Source organism: Marmota monax, unplaced genomic scaffold (genome assembly GCF_021218885.2).
Source record: "Marmota monax isolate L192 unplaced genomic scaffold, Marmota_monax_Labrador192_F-V1.1 WCK01_AAM20220418_F8-fsc00004, whole genome shotgun sequence".
NCBI lineage: Eukaryota > Metazoa > Chordata > Mammalia > Rodentia > Sciuridae > Marmota > Marmota monax.
In genome coordinates, this window is record NW_026692881.1 from 15,897,704 (window position 1) to 15,920,312 (window position 22,609).

The following is a 22,609-nucleotide window of genomic DNA, read 5'->3' on the forward strand; positions in this document are numbered from 1 at the left end:
TCGGGGCTCGGGGACGCGCACGGCGCGCGCCGCCGTGGAGGACGCGCTTATCCGGTCGCGCGCGCGCGGCAACCCCGGCTCGGAGTGGAAACCGAAGGCACCCGGGGGAGAAACGAGTAGAACATGAAGAGGCAGGGGGCGTCCTCCGAGCGGAAACCAGCGTGGACAGCGTCGGGGAAGGCGGGTGCGGAAGGTGGCGGGGCTGGGGGCGGTCGGCCGGTTGGGGGCCTGGCCTGTCACGATTTCTCCCGGAGGCGTTTCCCCAGTCCCTGGCGCGGCGTGTCCTAGCCTTACGGCTTTAAGGGTGTGGAAACGTGAGCTGGTGCTGGAGCCGCCCCTGTGGGTTCGAATCCCGGCGCCACCACGCTCCGTCGTGCGACAGTAATGCGAGTTGGTTAGCTCGTCCCAGCCGTTCGTCACCCAGTTCCCCCTCACCATCGCCGTGAGAGCCCATGGAGAGCGGACCAGGCCTCATCTGTGGTGGCCGCTCAGCAGCTTGTAGCTGCCACAGCGGCCGTGCCGTTTGTTCCCAGAGTCACTGCTGCCAGGTGGCAGTGGCCGCAAGTCCCTAGTTCTCCCTCCGCGCCAGGGCTGGCTAACCGAGCGGGCTCTGCAGGATTTTCCAGGTGCCTTCTCCTACTCCGTGAATTCTTGGTTCTATCTCCTTTTTTTTTTTTTTTGTCGTCTCAGGATTCCCTTATCCTAAAAATTATTAGAAACCTCCAAGGAGCTCTATATGGGTTATAGCTGTCGATTTCGATCATACTGGAAATTAAAACATTTTAAAAACGACAGACTAATTAGAAAATAACTATAATAAACCCGTTACATGGAAACGTAACTTTTATGAAAAATAAATATTCTTAAAGTATAGAAAGTGACTATGTTACAGATTTTTCAAAACTCTTTTATAAATATTAACTCGACTTCATGGAAGACAATTTGATTCTCATACCTATTTTTGCATTCAATCTGATGTGTCAAGTATCCCCCTGAAAACTTCACTTGTAAGAGTGAGTGAAAAAGGCAACTAAAGTCTTAATATTATAAAAAATGATTTTAATTCCACAAATCAAAAGAATTTCAGAGGTCCTGAACTACCTCATTTTGAGCACTACTGCTTCAAACAAGTATCTTTTCCTTTGATCTGTACAAATAACTGTTGCTTAGTACACCTCCCTTACTCTACCTGCTGTCATAGCCTTTTGTGTGCATCTCCACCCTCCCTGGCAGGGTCATTTCTAGTGTGAGGCTAATGGTAATACTGCAGCATTGTCCAGTTCCATCTGTGTGACAATAATGTGGTAGCCATTAGGAGACTTAGGGAGTTGAAGCAATGTTGTTGATTAAGAGAATAGATCAACACTTAACTCTTTCACAGTTAGGGACTCATAGTCTTTTAAATAAATGATACAGTTGAAATGTGATGTTAGCTGATGATAGATTTTTGTTTTGTTTGCTTTTCAAAGTAAAATTGTTTTATTTTTTATTATAAAAACATTGGGTAGAAAAATGTAAGCATCATAGAAAAGTAAAAAGAATTTCAAATCTTACCACCCAGTGGTAACCATTACCAGTATGTAGTGAACATTATTCCAGACATCTTTGTATGAAGTATGCATTCAATATTTTAATTTAAAAATAAATTATATGCTTAACCTACAGGAAAAACTCAAAACTCTGTTTGTATCATATTTTTAGTATCAATATGTGACTTTCTATGAATGTGTTAGTTATTTTAATAAATATTTGAGGGATTGTTGTGTAGCATATATTTGTTGTCAGTGATGACAAAGATTTCTTACATAAAAACCTTAGGAACTTTAGGTCAACTAAGAGTGATCAGATACTTATCTGCATAAAGAAGAGGTAAAATATAATTGTAATTAGTCTTTTAAAGAGGAATGTAGGTATATGCCTGTAATCCTAGCAACTCTAGAGTCTGAGGCAGGAGGAACCCAAGTTCAAGGCTAGCCTCAGCACCTCAGCAACACTGTCTCAAAAAAAAAGGACTAGGGATGTAGCTCAGTGGTAAAGCACCCCTGGGTTTAAACCCTAGTACCAAAAATAGATAAATAAGAGGAATGTGTAACACACAAAGTTATGTGAGTTAAAGATGTATTTCCTTACTTTGGGAGAGAGAAAAAAGTCATGGAAATGTGACAAATATAATAAATGCCTTGGAAACTTGTGTCATTTAAAGATGAAGCTAAAAGGATTTTGTGGGCTAAAGAGATGGCATAAGCAGTACCAAGGGTGGAGATTGGAGGGGACTGCAGGCATAAAGAGGAAATAATGTGTAGTTTATTTGTGGTGGTGAATATTTTTTGAATGCCCTTTTATGTAAATTGTTTCCCGATATTCACTACTGTAGGGTAGGTACTAAAGCCTACCCTGTTTTATGGGAAACTTGGTTAACTTGTCAGGGATAACACAATAAATAGATGGTGGGATCAGGATTTGAAGTCCATTCCCACTTTTAAACATATTTTCCTTATAAAGATGTTTAAACATTTTATAGACATTGAGAGCATTATAAGAATCTGAGCTGGGGTATAATGATGAAATCTGTCTTAGGAAGTTAATTTAGATTCAGCATATATTTTCCTTAGTATGATTTCTTATGCAGATGACTCTGAATGTATTTCACAGTCTAGAGATATCAATTTAATAATAAACATGGAATTTTACTGTATTCATAGGCCCTAGTGTACTTATCTATTTCCCTACCATTGTCAGAAAAATAAAATACTTTTAAAAATATTTAAAGTTTTGGGCTGGGGTTGTGGCTCATTGGTAGAACACTGACTGGCCTTGCATGTGTGAGGGACTGGATTTGCTCCTCGGCACCACATAAAATAAATAAAATCAAGGAAAGTTTTAAAAAATAAATAAAATATTTGTGGGGGATTGGTCCACATGGACAGTATCCTCATGAATTTCTGTTCTCCATGAATTTTAGGAGCAACAAATGGATTTCTCATGGAAGTGTGTGTTGATTCAGTAGAGTCAGCTGTGAATGCAGAAAGAGGAGGTAAGAAAAATTAGAGTATGAATAACAGTTGGCAACCCTTTTAAGAGTCTGAAAATAAATCCTGTAAACTGATCTCAGAAGCCCTTGTGATCTCCAAGGGCTGATAATCCTCTTGAAAACAACAAACTAGAAAACCTACTGGAAAATTATAATCTAGTTTCGCTCCTTTTCAAGCAGGTCACATTTTGAGACAGATGTCCACAGTAATGTTTATTCATTGACATTTTATTGAACTTATCTAAAACTTCAAACTTTTGGTTTAAAGATGCTTTCACAAGGGTCTGGGGAGTAGCTCAATGGTAGATCATTTGCTTAGCATATATGAGGCCCTGGGTTCAAACCTAACACTGGGGGAAAAAAATTAAGATGGTTTGAGAAACATTATTTATTTTTATCCAAGGTTTCTTTTGTACTCTGAACTTGTTTAAATAGGAAGCACAGACATTTCCATTATCTCAGAATCAGAACAATTTTTAAATTTTTTATTATGGAAAAATTTCAAACATATATTACAAGAGTAGAGTAGAATAATGAATCCTGTGTATCCATTACTTCAATCATTTTTAACACATGGCCACTCTTCTTTCAATATATCGGGGATCAGCAAACTTTTTTGGTAAAGAGCCACATAGTACATATTTTCAGCTTTGCTGGCCACATTTGGTCTTTATAACTTACTCTTTAAAAAAAAATAAATCCTTTGCCGGGGGTGGGGGGTTGTGGCTTAGTGATAGAGTGCTTGCCTAGCACTAGTGAGGCCCTGAGTTTGATCCTCAGCACCACATAAAAACAAATAAAGGTTAAATTCTAAAAAATAATGTAAAATTATTTTTGAAAATGTAAAAACTTCTTGGCTTGGCAATAAAAAGCAATAAAGTACTGATATATGCTATAACAGATGAATCTTGAAACATTTTGAGTGAAAGAAACCAATCACAAAATACCACATTGTACAATTTCCAATCATAAGAAATGTCCAGAATAGGCAATTTATGGATACAGATAATAGATGAATGATTGCCTAGTGCTGAAAGGCTTGGGGAGAAGGTGAGATGACTGTTAAAGGGTGGGGGTTATTTAGGAGGATGTTGAAAGTGTCTTAAAATTCATTGTGATGGTTGCAAAACTCTGAATTGTATACCCCTTAGGTGTGTTGATTATATGGCATGTAGATTACATGTTAATAAAGGTATTATTTTTTAAAACCCATAAAACATTCTTTGCTCTTCAGGCTAAGAATAACAAAAATAAGCTATTGGCCTTTGGCCTGCAAGTCATGGTTTGTTGACCCTTGATCTGTATACCTGCTGAACTTCTCCCAACCGCAGATTATTTTGAAGAAAACCCTATATATCATGTAATTTCATCCTTGAATATTTAAGAATATATCTCTAGAAGATAAGGACTCTTTGGGGGTGGGGAGATGGAGACTGGTGATAAACCCAGGAAGTCTCTACTACTGAACAACATCCCCTTCTAACTTTTTTTTTTTTTTTTTGAGACAGGGTCTTGCTAAGTTGCTGAAGGTCTCACAGAGTTGCTGAGGCTGACTTCAAACTTGCTATCCTCCTGCCTTAGCCTCCTGAGAAGGACTCTTTTTGTTTTTTTTTTTTTTTTCAGTTCTTTATTATAGTTTTCACTATACCCAGCATAACTTTTTTTTTTAATTATCTACACATGACATTACAATGATTTTGGCAATTCATACATTTGAATCATTGGGTTAGCATAACTGTTTTTTAAAGCTTAAAATAATAGATTGTTTTGGAAAAGATTATGGTATTATCAACAAAGAGCCAACATTTTACTATGGTCTGGTAATATCTTTATTCTAAGTCATTTCCCTGGGCATGGCAACCCTAAAATTTAAAATTTTAAGAGAACTAGCTTGAATAACTCTTAAATTTTACCATCATAACACAGCTGGGTTGCACAATACAGTTGAGATTAAAAATAGAGTTTTAGTCTATAATTTGATTCCTCATAGACAGTTTCTAGACTCTTCTATATTTGGGAATAAATGTTGTAAACAGTTTGCTATTTAATAAGAGCTTTAAGAAAACTTTGTTGAGCAATGCTTTTTTATCACAGGTGCTGGTCGGATTGAATTATGTTCTGGTTTATTGGAGGGCGGAACCACACCCAGCATGGGTAAGTGTCTTGTTTTTCACCAAACTTCTTGTAGGAAGCTTTTTTTAAAAAAATGTTTTTATTAGTGCATTATAGTTATGCATAATAGTGGAGTTCATTTCGACATTCATAAGCACATATGCATAGTTTGCTCCATTTCAGTGTCCAGGACTTCCACCTTCCCTCTCCTCCTCCCTCCTTCTGATTCCCTTCCTCTACTTTCTTGGTCTTCCTTCCTTTTTTTGGTACTGGGGATTGAACTCAGGGTCAGTTAACCACTGCCACATCTCCAGCTCTTTTTAATTTTTTATTTTGAGACAGGGTCTTGCTAAGTTCCTTAGGGTCTTACTAAGTTCCTTAGGGTCTTACTAAGTTGTAGAGGCTGGCCTCCAACTTTCAATACTCCTGCCTCAGCCTCCCAAATCATTGGAATTACAGGCATGCACCATGACACCTGGCTGTTAGTTTTCCTTCTATTCATTTATTTTTAATTGGTAAATTATAGTTATGAATGAAATTGGAATGCATTGTGATATACTCATTTGTGCATATAGAGTACTTCATAACCCAATTCTTTCACACAGGAATTTATAAAGCCTAGAGGCAACTATTTATCAGTTTCACTGGAGTCTTTTACTAATGTCATGTTAACTATGTTGTGAATATTGTACTAGTTAGAAATGTTTATGATTGTAAATAACACTATCAAAGATTTGATTAGGGGCTGGAGTTGGAGCTCAGTGGTAGAGCACTTGCTTAGCACATGTGAGGCACTGAGTTCAATCCTCAGCATCACATGAAAATAAATAAAGATATTCTGTCCATCTACAACTAAAACAAACAAAAAAAGATTTGATTAAAAAATTTTTTCTCAAACATCAGAAAGTTGGAAGGTTGGTAGTTGCTGTTAATACCAATTCAGCTATTCTGCAGTAGCATCAAAGATCAGACTTTTTGGGGCTGGGATGTGGCTCAAGCGGTAGCGCACTCGCCTGGCATGCTTGCGGCCCGGGTTCGATTCTCAGCACCACATACAAACAAAGATATTGTGTCTGCCGAAAACTGAAAAAAAAAAAAAAAAAATTCTCTCTCTCTCTCAAAAAAAAAAAAAAATCAGATTTTTAAAAAAATCTTTCTATATTGGCACCCTGAATATATTGACTTTTGTCTTTGTTTCTTCCTTCCTGTCTTTTGTCCTGTTGTTTTCATACATTTTACTTATGTTTATCAAAAACCTCATGCTGTATTTTTTTGTTTGAAAAAATTTGAAAAAATTATCTTTTAAAGATATAAAAGTAATAAAGCAATCCTCCTGCATCTGACTCCTGAGTTGTTGGGATTACAAAGAATTCTTTCTCGTTTGTTTATTTATTCTTTGTACTAGTGATTGAAGCCAGGGACACTTTATTTCTGAGCTACATCCATAGCCCTTTTTATTTTTCATTTTGAGACAGGGTCTCAGTGCAGAGGCTGCCTTGAACTTAAGATCCTCCTGCCTTAGACTCTTAAATCACTGAGATTATAGGCAAGTGCCACTGTACACAGCTTTACTTTATTTTTGAAAAATATTTTTGCTGGGTGTAGAATTCTAGGTTGACAGGGTCTTTATTTCTTTCTGTTCTTTGAAGATTTTTTTTTCTTTGTCTTCTTGTGTTATTTCTTTTCTTTTCTTTTGGTACTGGAGATAGAACTCAGGGGCACTTAACCACTGATCCACATTCCCAGCCCCATTTTTGTATTTTTTATTTAGAGATAAGGTCTCACTGAGTTGTTAAGTGCCTTGACTTTGCTGAAGCTGGCTTTGAACTCGCAATCCTCCTGTCTCAGCCTCCCATGCCACTGGGATTATAGGAGTGCACCACCAGGCCTGGCTGCTTGTGTTGTTTCTGATAAGAAATCTATATCCATATCTTCATTTTTCTTTATATAATGTATCTCTTAAATTGCTTTTAAAATGTTTTCTTTATTCCTAATTTTGAACAGTTTGATTATGATGTACTAGATTGTATTTTTTTCATGTTTCTTGGACCTATACATTTGTACTTTTAATCCTCCACTCCCTCCTTCATAGACTTCAGTTATACTTATGTAAGTATGTACTTTGAAGTTGTCCCATAACTCTCTGATGAGCTATCCTTTATATATATATATATATATATCTCCTTTCTGTATTTCATTTTACACAGTTCCTATAGTTTTGTTTTTGAATTTACTTATCTTTTGCAATATTTAATCTGCTGTTAATCTTGCCTAGTATATTGTTCATCTCATGCACTGTAGTTTTTTCATCTCTAGAAATTTAATATTCTAGGCTCCACCTAGGCTCCTCCTCCATGAGCTGAGGCCTTGAAACTGAGGCATTAAACTGGGTCAATCATAGAGCTCACCTCACTTGTTTTCTTTCAGAGATCATCATCTTTTGTTGTTTGATGTCTAGTGTCTTACAAACTGTTGTTTTAAATATTTTGTCTGTTTTTTATTATTAAAGGAAGGAGAATAAATCTAGTCTGTTTTTGTATCTCCCATGTCTCCTCTTAACTTTTTTGAACATATGGAATAGAGTTATAAGACCTGTAATAAGGCTGCAAACTTTAACATCTATATCAGATTGGTTTCATTTGATTAATTTATCATTTAGTGATCTGTCTTATTTTCTTGCCTGGTCATTTTTTATTGAATGAAATACATTATGAATTTTACTTTGTTTGTTATTGGGAATTTGAATGTTCCTATAAATATTTTTGAACAGATAGTTTATTTGGAAACAGTTTGGAACTTCTAGGTCTTGTTAAGGTCTGTTAGGCAATTCTAGAGCAGTGATCACTCTAGAGTTTATTGTGGCCCACTGTACTATTGAGGGCAAGACCTTTCTATATACTCAGTCAATTCTTCCTTTTCTTTCAGAAATAATACACAAGAACAGATGTACTTGACCAATACTATTTTATTGACTACCTAGAGCTTTTTTTCTTCTCTGTCTCTCTGTATAGGGAGTTGAACCCAGAGGCGCTTTACCACTGAGCTATATTCCCAGTCCTTTTAACTTTTTATTTTAAGACTGAATCTCACCAAGTGGCTTAGGACCTCACTAAATTGATGAGGCTGACCTCAGACATGGAATCTTTCTGCCTCAGCCTTCTGAGTTGCTAGGATTAACAGGCATGCACTACAGTGCCTGGCTCTACCTAGAGCTTTTAAGCTCATGTTTGAATTTTAGTCTGCTTTCTGTTTTTATAGGTGTCCTTCAAGTAGTGAAACAGAGTGTCCAGATCCCAGTTTTTGTGATGATTCGGCCACGAGGAGGTGATTTTTTATATTCAGATCGTGAGATTGAGGTGATGAAGGCTGACATTCGACTTGCCAAGCTTTATGGTGCTGATGGTTTGGTATTTGGGGCATTGACTGAAGATGGACACGTTGACAAAGAGTTGTGCATGTCCCTTGTGGGTAAGAATTTGTATAATGAGAGGAATAAATCTCTACTGATTGTTGTATTTATGTTCCTGATGCAGAAAAATATCACAAAACTGACTTTTCAGTCATACTTGCAGGCACTTATACTAACCCACCTAATTTAACAGTACTTATTTAGATGTTTATGGTGGAGATAGTGAAGAGTATCTGTGACAAAACCCAGCTAATTTTCCTCAGTTGCTGTAGGTCTGGTTCTGGTCTTGTTCTCATAAGGTTTAAGTGATATTCACTGTTAGTTTCTTAACCACCGCAACAAAACCTTCAGAAGTTATTGCATTCAATGAGGATAGAGAAAGTTGGAGAGAATAGAAGCAAACTACTATGCTGCTTAGCCAACATTATTTCTTGAAGAATCTTTAGAGGGGCAAATAATAGATATAATGCTATTCTTATAGTTGCCAAATCATGCAGTTTTATTTGGTGCCTTTGAGTTGTAGATGATTATATTTTATATAAAACAAGAATTTATTAGAAAATTAGGATTTTTAATTTGAAGGCTACCATCTTATTATCATTGAGTTCACTATCTCTTACTTCTTAGGAGAAGAAAGTACAAAAAATTTTCACCTTACAACCTTACATGGAGAATCCTATAGTAATCAATGATGACCTTTTCTATTCATCTTGTTATGTGACTTTCTTTTTATAGCTATTTGCCGTCCTCTGCCAGTTACTTTCCACCGAGGTGAGTAGTTTCCATTTTATAAGCTCTGTTGAATAGTGTCAGTTTTCTAACTTCACCAGAAGCTACAACCTTTTTATGGATCACAGTTCTACAGTGTTACTCAGATCTTAGAATGAAAAGTTGTAAATTTATAGATATACAATGTCTACATAATTTCAAGGCCCAATTATAAAAATTGTTAAAAGTAGGTATGTAGCTCAGTGGTAGAGCACTTACCTAGCATTTGTGAGGCACTGGGTTCGATTCTCAGCACCACATATAAATACATAAAATAAAGGTCTATTGACAACTAAAAAAACAAAGAAGGTAGTTGTAGAATATAATAGAGAAGAGGGAGATAGTAATTATTACCTACAAGGGCATGTATTCATCTGGGTAACAATTCTGAGATTCATTTTAATTAGATTATCTTAGGTTATGTGCAGTCCTAAAAAGAATAAATCACTGTTAGCCAGTGAAATAAAATGTACCATCTGGCTTAAACCAGAAAAAATGAAGCTATGGGTGAGGTCAACTTTCTAGAGAATTCATGTGGGGAAAGAGGGTGAATATATGAAGAAGAATTAGATATTTTTTGGAAAGAGGAAAGAAGAAATAGGTGCTAAATGGTCAACAAACAGATGTCCAGTAAGATATATGAAATTACTTTTCATGTTAAATATCTTGTCTGCATCATTTAAAAAAATGCTTTCTATTTAAAATTCAGGTGATTATAATTCCAGTGTACTTTGGCTAAATGTTGGTGAAATGGAAATATAAGGGTCACTTTTGCCTTAGAGGGCACTGCCCTTGCACATGGGAAAAAAAGCCTTTAATCAAAGAAAAAAAAACTAAATTTATATTTTTACCTGATATATTTGAGAAGTTTTTCAGTGCTTTTTTTCCTTTTAAGTAAATGTTCAGAGATTAGGCTTAAAGTGAATATCAGGATCTGTATCCATTTATAGAAATTAAGTATAAAGTGTATTTGTTATTCTTGTTTCTTTTTGAAATGTATAACACTATGAGAAAACTGTTTTCTTTGACTTGATGTTATAGCAATTCTTCTTCTAAACTAGCAATAACTTAAAGATGTTAGGGTGTTTAAAAATCTTCACCTTGAGGCTAACACACATAATAAAAAGTTATTAATACATGAAAAGCATTTTAAATTAGTGGACATTCATCTGAAAAAATATATATTTAAAATTTTGACGTGCCAAATAATTTAGAAAGTAAACTAGTCACATATATTTTTCTGCTCTTAAACTAAGACAGTGACTTTTTCTTTTATCCAGTAATATTTTCAAAGATTTATGTAAATTTTACATTTTCCTCTATTCCACATTCTTTCCCACTCATTCTACATTTTTTCATTCATTTATTTAATAAGACTATGAGAGTATAATCATAGGTGAGAAAGTGCTGCCACCAAAAGAAGAAAATCTTTCTAGTTAGATTTTGCTGAAGTAGCTTTTCTGTTTTGAGGTTTCTAGGTCATTTTCCTCTCAGAGGGTTCTGAGGAGAGAGGTTTCTTAGAAAGCAGAATGGTATTGGGCAGGCAAGATGACACAAACTTATAATTCCAGCAAGTGGGGAAGCTGAGGCAGGAGGATTACAAGTTCGAGGCCAGCCTCAGCAATTTAGTGAGGCCCTAAGCAACTTAGCTAGACCCGGTTTCAAAATAAAACATAAAAATGGCTGGGGATATGACTTAGTAGTTAAGTGCCTCTAGATTCAGTGCCTCTAGATTCAATCTCTAGTACTTAAAAACAGAGAGAAAGAGAGAGAGACAGAGGGAGAGAGAGAGAAAGAGGAGAAGGAAGGAGGGAGGGAGGGAGGAAGGAAGGAAGGAAGGAAGGAAGGAAGGAAGGAAGGAAGGAAGGAAGGAAGGAAGGACGGACTTGAAACTTCATATAATCTGTTGAAAGCAACTGTCCTTATTCGGTCACTTATCTATTGCACTTAACAATTTTACCATATCTGAATGCTTACCTGTGCAAATTCATTTAATAACTTTCTTAAATAAAATCTTAAGTAAATTTGTTAAGAAAAAAGTTTGTAATTATTGAAAATTGAAACTTTTCACTTCTGCATATAAGTAAATATACCTATTAAAATGTATCCTAGTAAAATGGTCATGCATATTGCCTGTATGTTGGTAAATTGGCTCTTTGGGAAAAAAAGCTCTAATTTGTATTTTCTGATTTCTGTGGTTTGAGTACTTGGGTAATTTCAAGATGCCAGTGGACTAACGATCTGATATGCAAAATTCCTGAATATTTGATAGTTGGCTTTTGAAAGCCTGAATTAGTTAGGTCCAGCATACCACCATATGTGTACCGTGTTTTAAATAACACCTTATTTGAAAATACGTGTTTAAAATTCAAATTAATTTTATTTCTTTCAGCTTTTGACATGGTTCATGATCCAATGGCAGCTCTAGAGACTCTCTTATCCTTGGGATTTGAACGAGTACTGACCAGTGGATGTGACAGTTCAGCATTAGAAGGGTTACCTCTAATAAAGCGACTCATAGATCAGGTACAGACAATTTCTTTTCTTTCTTCCTAAGACCATTGTGGTTACTTCTAACATTTTGTCAGGATGTGAAATTAAATATTACCGACCTTATGATTACTGTACAGGAAAAAGCAAACAGACAGTGATATATTTATGTAATTCGTATTTCTTTCACAAGTGGACTTAATAACCAAATTTCTTCAGATCAAATTGTAGACAGTGTCTATAGATCTGATTTAACTTGGATAACCGTAGCAAAGTTTATCTTTTCTGTACCATAAGCATTGTCTAGTTTTAAGCCACATCTTTTCATTGCCAGCCCATGTATACCAGAGGATCCCATAAATTTATGAAATAATTATTATCTGTAGTAAATTCTAAAACTAAAATTATGTTCTTCTTTCACTTTTCTCCATCTATCAATATAGGAAGAAATATATTTTTCTCTTGTCCCAGTTTTCCTGATGAACTGTCATCATTTTTAGAGTAGTCAGATATGCCTTTGTAATTGAAGTATGTCTCTGTTTTTCTGACACCATTCCAGAGGCATTCTAAGTTAATGAGTGTAGACTTTGAGATGAGAGAATTCTATATTTGAGACTCAAGTTTGACACTTGTTTGCTGCATGACATTGAGTAGATTACTAGCCTAAAATTCTCATTTCTTTATGTGTGAAATTGAAAAAAATTAATTTTTTTGTACCAGGGGTTGAACCCAGGGGTGCTTAACCACTGAACAACATGCCCAGCCCTTTTTATTTTTATTTTGAAATAAGGTCTTGCTAGTTGCTTAGGGCCTCACTAAGTTGCTGAGGCTGGCTTTGAACTCATAATTCTCCTGCCTCAGCCTCCCAAGCCACTGGGATTATAGGCATGCACCACCATGCATGGTTAATTCTTTCTTTATAGGGTAACTGTTATGATAGAAAGATATATGTAATATCCTTAGCACAGTAAAGCATATAGTAAGTAATTCTTAGTACATGTTAGTTTCCATTATTATTACTAGTTTTATTAATAATATTATTTAGCATTTCTGTGTAGACATCTGATTATTTTTACTTATCTATAGCCATAAAAATAACTTCAAGAAATTTCATCTATGGATTTGGTGTGGTTCTGCTACTCTGGAACATACTGATTTTACAGATATTTATTAAGTATATATTAGATGCAGGTTATTTGTACTGTGGTGGTGACCACGAAGTGTGTGTGTGTGTGTGTGTGTGTGTGAGTGTGTGTGTGTGTTATAGTCACTGCTCTTACAATCTAGTGATCACAGATACTTTTTAATAGAGACCTATAACAAAAGGTGTTATGTGAGCACATTGGAGAAAATAAATTAACTCCAGATTTTTTGCAGCAGGGAGGTTGGCAGTGATTAGGGGAAATTTCCCAGAAGAAAAGGTATCCAAACTGCAATGTCTTACTCATTTTAAAGTAGGACATTTTAAAGTAGGTGGAGTGGAGGAATTGTTTCATGCAGGAAAAATTATATATGCAAAGTCCTGGAAACAAAAGCAAGCATAACTCAAGATGCTGAAGAGTGACCGAATCGTTGAAGATGAAGAGAAGAATGATATCCAGAGTTCTGAAAACCTTATTAAATTGTGTTTATATTTAATCCTTGGTGCATTGGGGAAGGGTGAAGCATTTTAAAATAGTTTTAAAAGGTTACTCACTAAGAATAGATAATAATATATAATTGTCATGATCCTATATTACATTTCAAAGTGTGTGTGTGTGTGTGTGTGTGTGTGTGATGTTAATCATTGGTTGGTAGGGAGCTGGGTTAGATATTTCATATTACTAACTTTCCTTCTTGAAGTTACTACCTAGCAGTATAATATACAGGTTAAGCCATAGTATTTAAGATTGCAATCCTGGTTTACAGGTTTACATCCTGGTTTTGTCACTTATTAACAATGATATGAGTCAAATTAACTAACCATACTAAACATTTGTTTCCTCATCTGCAAAATTAGGATGTATTATAATAGCACCCATCTCCCAGAATAGTTATGAGGGATTGCTTCAGATAATAACATAATGTCTGACCCTTAGTAAGTATGTTACATTGTTAAATCATAGTGATAGCCTTAGGCATATAATCTTTTATGGAAGACAAAAAAAAGTGAGAGAATTTATGTCTTTAAAATATCATTTGTCATTATTTTGGAAAGTCTTCATTTGGAAAAACAGGTAAATGTGACTTTTTCCCTCTTCAAATTATTTTTGCTTTATAAAGAGTAAATGTTTTATGAATGATTTGCTTTTAGCACATTTGAGAGTATGAAACATCTTTTTTCCACTTGATTTTTTCTAACAGTTATTAAATTCTGTGCAATAGCCCCTTCTGTTTACTCTCTATTTTATTAGTTTGCTTTATTTTTCCCTTATTGTAATTACTGCTACCTGAAACTTTAGTACATAAATGTATTTATCTGTTTTTCGTCTTCCTTAAATGTGCAAGAGGAAAGTAGGAACTTTATTCCATGTCAGGAAGGCAAAAATTCTTGTACTCTTTTGTGTTTAGTTCCCAGGGGCTTGCAAATTAAACTGATTAAATACAGATTAGCAGGAGAAATAATGAATCTGGATTGCATACCTAAGTGTATATATTCTTATGTGTATGTGGAAGTTAACAAAGAAATATAACTCAAAGTGATGGTTAGAATTTGGAGGTTATATTATAAGCCATCTTAATAGGTGAAAAAGGAGGAAGAGAATGTTCTTATGGTGGAAAAAGTGACTATATGGCAGGATAAATAGGCCCTTAGGAGAAAAGATGGGAGATATGAATGTTTTATAATAATTTCGGTCCTATTTTCCAGAATGATCAGCAATTAAATTAATTCCTATAGTCTCAGTTAAATGGACCTAGAGAATTTAGTTGATACAGGATTTAAGTGGATTTTCCCCCAGTAACGTAAAATTATGTTATGTTTACTTTTCTAATAAAATCTTGTTTAAATTCAACTACTTTCATCCCATTGCATAAGGTTTTTTTTTTTTTTTTCAGTAAGGCTTTTCTTCAGGTGGTGTATTTTTCAGTATTTGTTTTGGAACCTCTTATTCTTTGTGTTCATAATAGTATGAGTTTATAAAGTAATACAATAAAATAATCTTTCTTGATAGAACTTATTATGCTGGACATCTTACTTTTCCAAGATTCTTCCCCCAAGAGAAGATCTTTTGACAATTAGACATTAATAGTTATTTTTAAAAATAATATACTTGACAGCTTAAACCCAAAGGACTTAAAATCAGCATACAACAGTGATGCTGCCACATCAATGTTTATAGCAACTCAGTTCACAATAACAAAGTATGGCACCAACCTGGGTGCCCTTCAACAGATGAATGGATAGAAAAAAAAAAGTGGTATATATACACAATGAAATATTACTCAGACATGAAGAAGAATGAAATTATGGCATTTGCCTGTAAATGGATGGAACTAGAAAATATGCTAGGTGAAATAAGCCAGTCCCCAAAAAACCAAAGATTGAATATTCTCTCTGATATGTGAATGCTAACCCATAACAAGGGAGGGTTGGGAGGGAAGTATAGAAGTTCATTGGATTAGACAAAGGGGAATGAAGGGAAGGGAGGGGGGATGGGAATAGGAAAGATAGTAGAATGAGTTGGACATAACTTTCCTATGCTCATATATGAATATACTACCAGTATGAATATACTTCATACCATGTTCAACCACAAGAATGGGATCAAATTGTAATGGGTTGTATCTCATGTATGTATAGTATGTCAAAGTACACTCAACTGTCATGTATATCTAAAAACAACAAATAAAAAATAAAAATAAATAAAATTCCCCCCCAAAAAAATAATATACTTGACTCATCTTTCTCTTCTTACTGCCTTATTATCACAATTAAGAAAAAGATATAGCTGGGCATGGTGGCACACAACTGTGATCCCAGTGGCTCGAGAGGCTGAGGCAGGAGGATCACGAATTCAAAGCCAGCTTCAGAAACAGGGAGGCACAAAGCAACTGAGAGTGAGACCCTGTCTCTAAATAAAATACAAAATAGGGCTGGGAATGTGGCGTAGTGGTTGAGTGCCCCTGAGTTCAATTCCCAGTACCCCCTCCAAAAAAAGAGAAAGATATTACAATTTACTTATCTATTTTTTTCTTTTTTTCAGGCAAAAGGCAGGATTGTGGTAATGCCAGGTATTTATTTATCTCTTTGTCTACTAGCCTAACACCAAACTATAGTGGAGGAAGAGCAAAAAGGGCACGAAAATCTGAAAGTATGTTCAGAGAGAAGAATAAATAGTTTGATTAAAATGTTCAAGATTAGGAGATATGTGCTGGAATAAAACTTTAGGAGAAGGAGAACATTCTAATAGGGATGACCTCATTGAGGAGCAAATAAGGAAATAGATTAGGACTGGTTTCTCCCATGTTTGCTTCTCTATAGTATATAGAATTTTATGAATGCGTATGTTCATCCCTGGTGAGGTATACCAAGTTGGACTAATACTACTTCCTCAATTCCTGAAAAGTCTCTGATCATCAAAATATTTTGTTTTAAACAAAATAATTGGAGCATCTGCTCCTGATGATAACCATAAAATCAATTAAGTGCATAATGACTCATTAGAAATGAACAGATGAGGCAGTTTTGAAAGAATTAGAATAAGCAACCCAAAATCAGCATGAAACAAATATAAAGGCTCTTTAATTTTTTCTTTTATTATTTTCTCAAAATAAAAACAACAGAAAATAACATAATAAATAGTCACAGTCATTTCCTAGATTTTACTATTCTGCCACATTTGTCTCATCTTTTTTTTTTAATCCTGAACTAATCCCAACACCACTACCACTACCCTTAGTGCAGGAGCTCAAACCCAGGGCCTGCCTTATTCTGGGCAAGAGTGCTACCACTGAACCATACCTCCTGTCCGCTGAGATATTTTAAAGACATCATGACATTTTTTTATTTATGCGTCTCTATAAAAGACCCATTTACTATAACCACAATTTCATTATTACATAATACATCTATGAAAATGAACACTAATTCTTTAACAACATTTAATACCCAGTCCATACTTGCCTTTCTCCAGTTTTCCCCAAAATGGTTTTTATAACTGATATGTGCAACCCGGATCTGGTCAAGGAACAAGCATTACATTTGGTTGTTTTCTATAGTATCTTTTAATATAGAAGTTTTTCCTTTTCTTCTTATTTAAAAATATGACTTTGTTGGGGGCAGGATACTGGAATTGAACTCAGGGGGACTCAACCACTGAGCCACATACCCAGCCCTATTTTTTTGTATTTTATTTAGAGACAGGGTCTCACAGAGTTGCTTAGTATCTTGTCATTGCTGAGGCTAGCTTTAAACTCCTAATCATCCTGTCTCAGTGTTCCAAGCCACTGGGATTACAGGCATGCACTTCCAGGCCCAGCTTAAAAAAATGACTTTTAAAAAGTGGATACTTACCCTGTAGAGTGTTCTACTTTCTGTATTTATTGAATTGTTTATTTTTGATACTGTAAACAATATCAAAGCTAAAGCTTGCTCTTGTAGCTTCTAAATTCCCTATAAACTGGTAGTTAAATCATAAGACTTGATTAGATTCTGGTTAAATATTTGGGTAAGAATAATGGGTGATTCAGTGTACTTCACAGTTGATCACATCAGAAAGCATTCAGTCTCTAGACTCTCACTAGCAGTAATGCCAAGACTAACCAGGGTTATCACCATAACCAGATAAAGGGCAAGTTTTAAAATAGGCCAGATAAAGATATTAACAGTTAGTAGGAAGTTTTTCACTTGCAGTAAGTCCCTGAAACAAGCAGATAGAAAGCATACATGATCTGTCAGATTGAGACCCTTTATAGACTAATCAGGGAATGTTAAAGAAACTTACTGAGTCTGTCTGATGCTTTTCTGTTTAAGGCTAAATGTATTTAGCCTTGACAACTAATAACCAGATTTAGACAATTCTTTACACAAGTGCTTGATGAATATGTAATTATTAAGTTATCTGCTTTGTGCAAGGAATTATGTGGGATATAGAGTTAAATGAGCAACTATTTATTCTAGAAATTGATAGTCTTAGGTACAGAAATATTTGTGATTAGATTAACAAACCTTACTAAGGAAGTATTAATTATGTCAGTTATAATTATACATGTATTATTAGATGTGAAAATAGAATTAATATGAAGTAATCCTTCTATTTGGGGAGCCCACAGAATTTCATGTAAATAAGTACCAGCATGTAAAAAATTCTTAGATAAATCAATCCGAAAGCCTAATGAGTTTTCATCCTTGGGAAATATAAAGATAAGTAAGACATATATAATGAAACTTACAACATATTTAGGGTCTGGTTTTCTCATTTATAAGGAAGAGAATATTGAACTAATTATTCTTTGAGGTCTCTTTTAACTGTAAAGCTCTGTTAGCCTATGTGTTGGAGAATGTATTGAGGGTTGTGTTTCAGTTTTATTTGTTAGAGGGAAATAATTTGTCTTTTAATCCTTACAAGCACATGAGGTAGGCAGTATTATCCTTCCTTGTGATTTTTTTGGTTTTTTTTTTTTTTTGGTGGTACTGGGGATCGAACCCAGGGCCTTGTGCTTTTGAGGCAAGCACTTTACCAACTGAGCTATATTCCCAGCCCTGTATTATCCTTTTTTGTTGGTGAAAAAGTTGAGGCTAAGTGGATTTAAATAATTTATTTAAGGTCACCCAACTCCAAATAGCTACAGAAGTGAAGCCAGTATTCCTTTACAACTGACTTCTTAGTCTGTGTTCTTGCTAATTCCTAGGGTTCAGCAATATGAATAGACCACTAACCAAAAACAAACAAAAAACAAAAAAGCCCAGTTAACAAGTTTGAAAGAGTATATAAATATAAAAACAGATTATTTCAGCAACTTGAATAGCTTGAGGTACAAAGTACAAGTTTTAATGTCATTTTGAAATGTTTATTGAATACATTCGCTATATCAGAAGACATGAATATAAAGATGAATAAGCTAACTTCATATTTGCAATTATTGGTACCAATTCAGAATATGACTTTTATAAATAAATATTTTAAAGATTGTTTATCAAAACATGTAATCATAATAAAATGGAGTCAGATTCTTCTGTGAAATGAAACAGAAAGTTAATATTGTGATGAATAAACTGTGTAAAACTTTGCCTTATTGACATTTCCCATGAAGTCACAGTATATGCTTTCAGTCTTGGCCAGAGAGAAAATCTTATGGGTTCTCTCTTTAGACGCATCTCTCCGGTTGTGCTTTTGTATCTTTTTTCTCAAAGCTATCCGTACCTTTCATTTTAATTTGATTTTGTTTGAGGGAAGAGCAGGGCTGGAATGAATTATTTTTTCCTTGACCCAGAGTAGTCTTTTTAAACTTAATATCAATAATGTCTAGCTTTTTCATATAAACCAACCGATATATGTCATTTCATCACATAGGCTCTAACCCTAACAATTCTCCAGAGTCTAGTATACATCTTTCATTACTTTTTAATTTCATTCTAGCTTAGGGAGAGAGTAATTCTTGAATCAATGAGAAATTTCAGAATGGGATTTTCAAATAGAATAAGCAGTCATTGTTATTCTTTAAATTTTATGCAAGATTCTGTTCTCTTAATCTATTACTTGTTCTTTTCAATAGGTGGTGGAATAACAGACAGAAATCTACAAAGGATCCTTGAGGGTTCTGGTGCTACAGAATTCCACTGTTCTGCTCGGACTTCCAGAGACTCAGGAATGAGGTTTCGGTAAAAATGTTCTTGGACTCATACAAGAAGGGATGAGATTAATCTTTACTTCCCAAATAGAAAAACGTTTGTTGATGCCATGATCAATGAATGAATGTTATGTTGTGATTAATACATAAGTACTGTCATCATTTTTCAGTTTAAAAAATTTATAAAATGGTTCTTGTTCTGTCTTAAATGAGCAGGATCTTTTGAACATATTAAACCTTTTTATAGTCTTTGGTAGTCTTGCCAGCCATTGCCATTTAGTCATTCTTCCCTCACCTTTGCTCTCTTCTTTCATTTATTTTGAAATTATATTACCATTAAGAAATTGAAGCTATTATGTGATTTTTTTAAATATATAGGATTCCTATAACTTACTAGGGGAATCTTTCTATTTATAATTTGGGAAAATGCATGTAAAAGAAGGAAGAAGCTTAAAACTTACATTTCCAGATATAAAATCAAGTATACTGTTTTTTAGATTCAGCTACTAGTTGTTTCAAGTAATTAATTAATGAAAATTATTATTATGGAATATGGTAGTTCAGAGTCCTTACCTTCCCCTGTTTCTGAATCATGAAATAACCAAAAAGTGAAGTGCCAGTTGGAGTACTGACTGAACAACTTATCTGTTCCATTATTATTTCTATTGCAGAAATTCCTCTGTTGCCATGGGAGCCTCACTTTCTAATTCAGAATATTCTCTAAAGGTAACAGATGTGACCAAAGTAAGGACTTTGAATGCTATTGCAAAGAATATCCTAGTTTAGCCAGACCTCTCCATGAGACATGGATATTGCAGTATGAAGAAAGAAGAATAATCTACGATTCTCTGAGACAAAGTTTTAACCTTCTTTGTCTAGGACAGTTAGTCAAGTTTCACATGGCCATGAAGTATGTTTCCAAGAAGAAAAAGAAATTGAAACAGATACAGTCACTTCCTTTGCTTAGTCTTTCCAGCCTTTTCCATCATTATGATTAAATCTGTTCTGTACTACATTTACAGAGAGGCTTAGTCTATCCTCAATGGAACTAGTTGATGAACTGAGAAAATTCATCTGCAAGATATGAATTCAGCATGGCTTCAGGGTTAATTCGATAGTTGTAGTATTTTGCCTTTTCATTTATAAAATTAAAAAATTTCATTCTATTATGATATCAGTCTCTTATTCTTAAATTGAATACAATCTGTACCAAATGTGAAAGGGAAGATAGTGTTTCATTTTACTTTTTCTGTCATTCTCTCTTTTTATTTTGTGCTCACTGGAGATGTTGCCTTGGAGCAAGAAGATAAGGGTGCAAAGTGAAATGGACAGTATAAAAATTCCAAACTTGGGAAATAGGTATAAAAGATACTGGGCTCAGTATTATATATACATACAAATATATAGTTGGACTTCATTGTGTGATTCCCCAGAGACAAAAGCAGGCCTTGTCATCTTTATTTTATTTATACAGATTAGTGAAGGTGATGTGAGTTGCTCAAGTTTAACAATTAATTAATGTTCCTTGTGAGGCATGAACATTAGGCTCCTAACTTTCCAAGATTTCGGCTTTAAGCTGCTTCTGGTATGTGAATATGGTACAAAGAGCAATACTTCTAGGCAATATTCCTGGGATCGTATCCTAGCTCCTAGTTTAACAATGAGAAAGTTACTTAATTTTTGAACTTTGCCTCACTTTAAAATTTAGGATTAATAATTAAAACATGTTTTCTCATTAAATGACATGCTAAAGTTTGAGGCACATAGAAAGTACTTGTTAAATATTATTTTTCTCCTAAAGTAGCTTTCTAGGAATAGACTTTGAGAGCTTAAAACCAGTTACCCAGTATTGAAACCAGCACTAACTTTGTGCCCTTAACTATGAATATAAAACAAGAAGCAGAATAAGGTAATCTCTATCTATATTTTTCATTTCTTTCTTTTTTTTCCCCCAATACTGGGGAATAAGCCAAGGGATGCTTTACCACCCCAGTCCTTTTTATTTTTTATTTAGGGTCTCACTAAGTTGCTGAAGTTGGCCTTAAATTCGAGATCCTCCTACTTCAGCCTCTGAAGTTGTTAGAATTACAGGTATGCGCTATCACGCATGATTTTTCTATAATTTATTTGTGTTTTAAAATATTTACTGGTGATTTCATATGTGTAAGTTTCTTCTCAACAATATTATTACTCTTTTGAAGATAGAGGCCAAAATACCAAAAGTCTTCTTACTTTTTTGTATCCCCTATCACGCCTACCACATTGTGTATTCATAGTGACATTTACTTTGCCTAGAGGAAAAAGTACTGAATTGGAACTCAAGATCTAGGTTTTAGTCCTGACTTTATCATTGACTTTAGTAACTGCTAGATTTCTTCTCTTTTCCCCTCTAAATCCATCTCTACCTTTGTCTGTTCTGTATCCTAGAACAGATCATACCCATATGATCAGCATCCATGGCTCCTTTGACCTTCATATTTTTGTGGGGCTTGGTCAATAGAAAGTATCAGCAGGAGATGGGAAGGTGTTTCTCTGCCATATTGTTGTGAATTGGCTGCATCCCTTTTAAGGTCATAGATCCTATCAGTTGTTCCTCTTTAAACCCTTTCTGGGTTCTAATAACTAGACCCTCTCCCTGACCTCTTTGGGTTTATGGTTAGGAATAGCTCCAGGCTAGGCTAGGTGGCATACTACGCTATTTATTCCTTGTTGGTTTTCTTAAACCATGCTCATTCCTTTGTATATAGTTCTTTATTAAAAGTCTTTTGAGATTTCCCTGTCAGGATCCTGACTAATTCAGTTTCTGCATTTGTAAATTCCCTTCAGCTTTAACACCATGTGTTTTAACCATTATACATTTTTAAAATAGAGACAAATTAGTAATAACAGTCATGTTTCATTTTTAACTTTTCTATATCCTTTATGCAGTACCTCAAGAAAAGGCAGACAGTCCACTGTTGCTTTTCAATTTTTTATCTTCTCCATGAATGCAATACGCTATACATTCTAACAACAAAAAAATTCTATTA

General features: G+C 34.8%; 1 protein-coding gene and 1 non-coding gene across 4 annotated transcripts; one reads left to right on the top strand and one right to left on the bottom strand.

Moving 5' to 3' along the window:
* Nucleotides 1-7: 7 nt before the first annotated feature.
* Nucleotides 8-20,752, top strand: Cutc (cutC copper transporter). 3 transcript variants are annotated; one of them, XM_046450344.2, is made up of 9 exons: nucleotides 8-184; nucleotides 2,963-3,034; nucleotides 5,126-5,185; nucleotides 8,402-8,611; nucleotides 9,288-9,323; nucleotides 11,713-11,846; nucleotides 15,995-16,022; nucleotides 19,506-19,611; nucleotides 20,252-20,752. In XM_046450344.2, the coding sequence occupies exons 1-9, from the start codon at nucleotides 124-126 to the stop codon at nucleotides 20,364-20,366; spliced, it is 822 nt and encodes a 273-aa protein (XP_046306300.1). In that variant the 5' UTR covers nucleotides 8-123; the 3' UTR covers nucleotides 20,367-20,752. The 3 variants fall into 3 exon arrangements, with proteins under 3 accessions (XP_046306300.1, XP_046306302.1, XP_046306303.1); XM_046450346.2 differs by having other exon boundaries at nucleotides 19,506-19,605; XM_046450347.2 differs by lacking the exon at nucleotides 8-184 and adding an exon at nucleotides 305-626.
* On the bottom strand, nucleotides 18,416-18,488 carry Trnal-caa (transfer RNA leucine (anticodon CAA)). Its single transcript has one exon. It is a non-coding gene; the product is annotated as a tRNA-Leu (tRNA).
* Nucleotides 20,753-22,609: the final 1,857 nt, after the last annotated feature.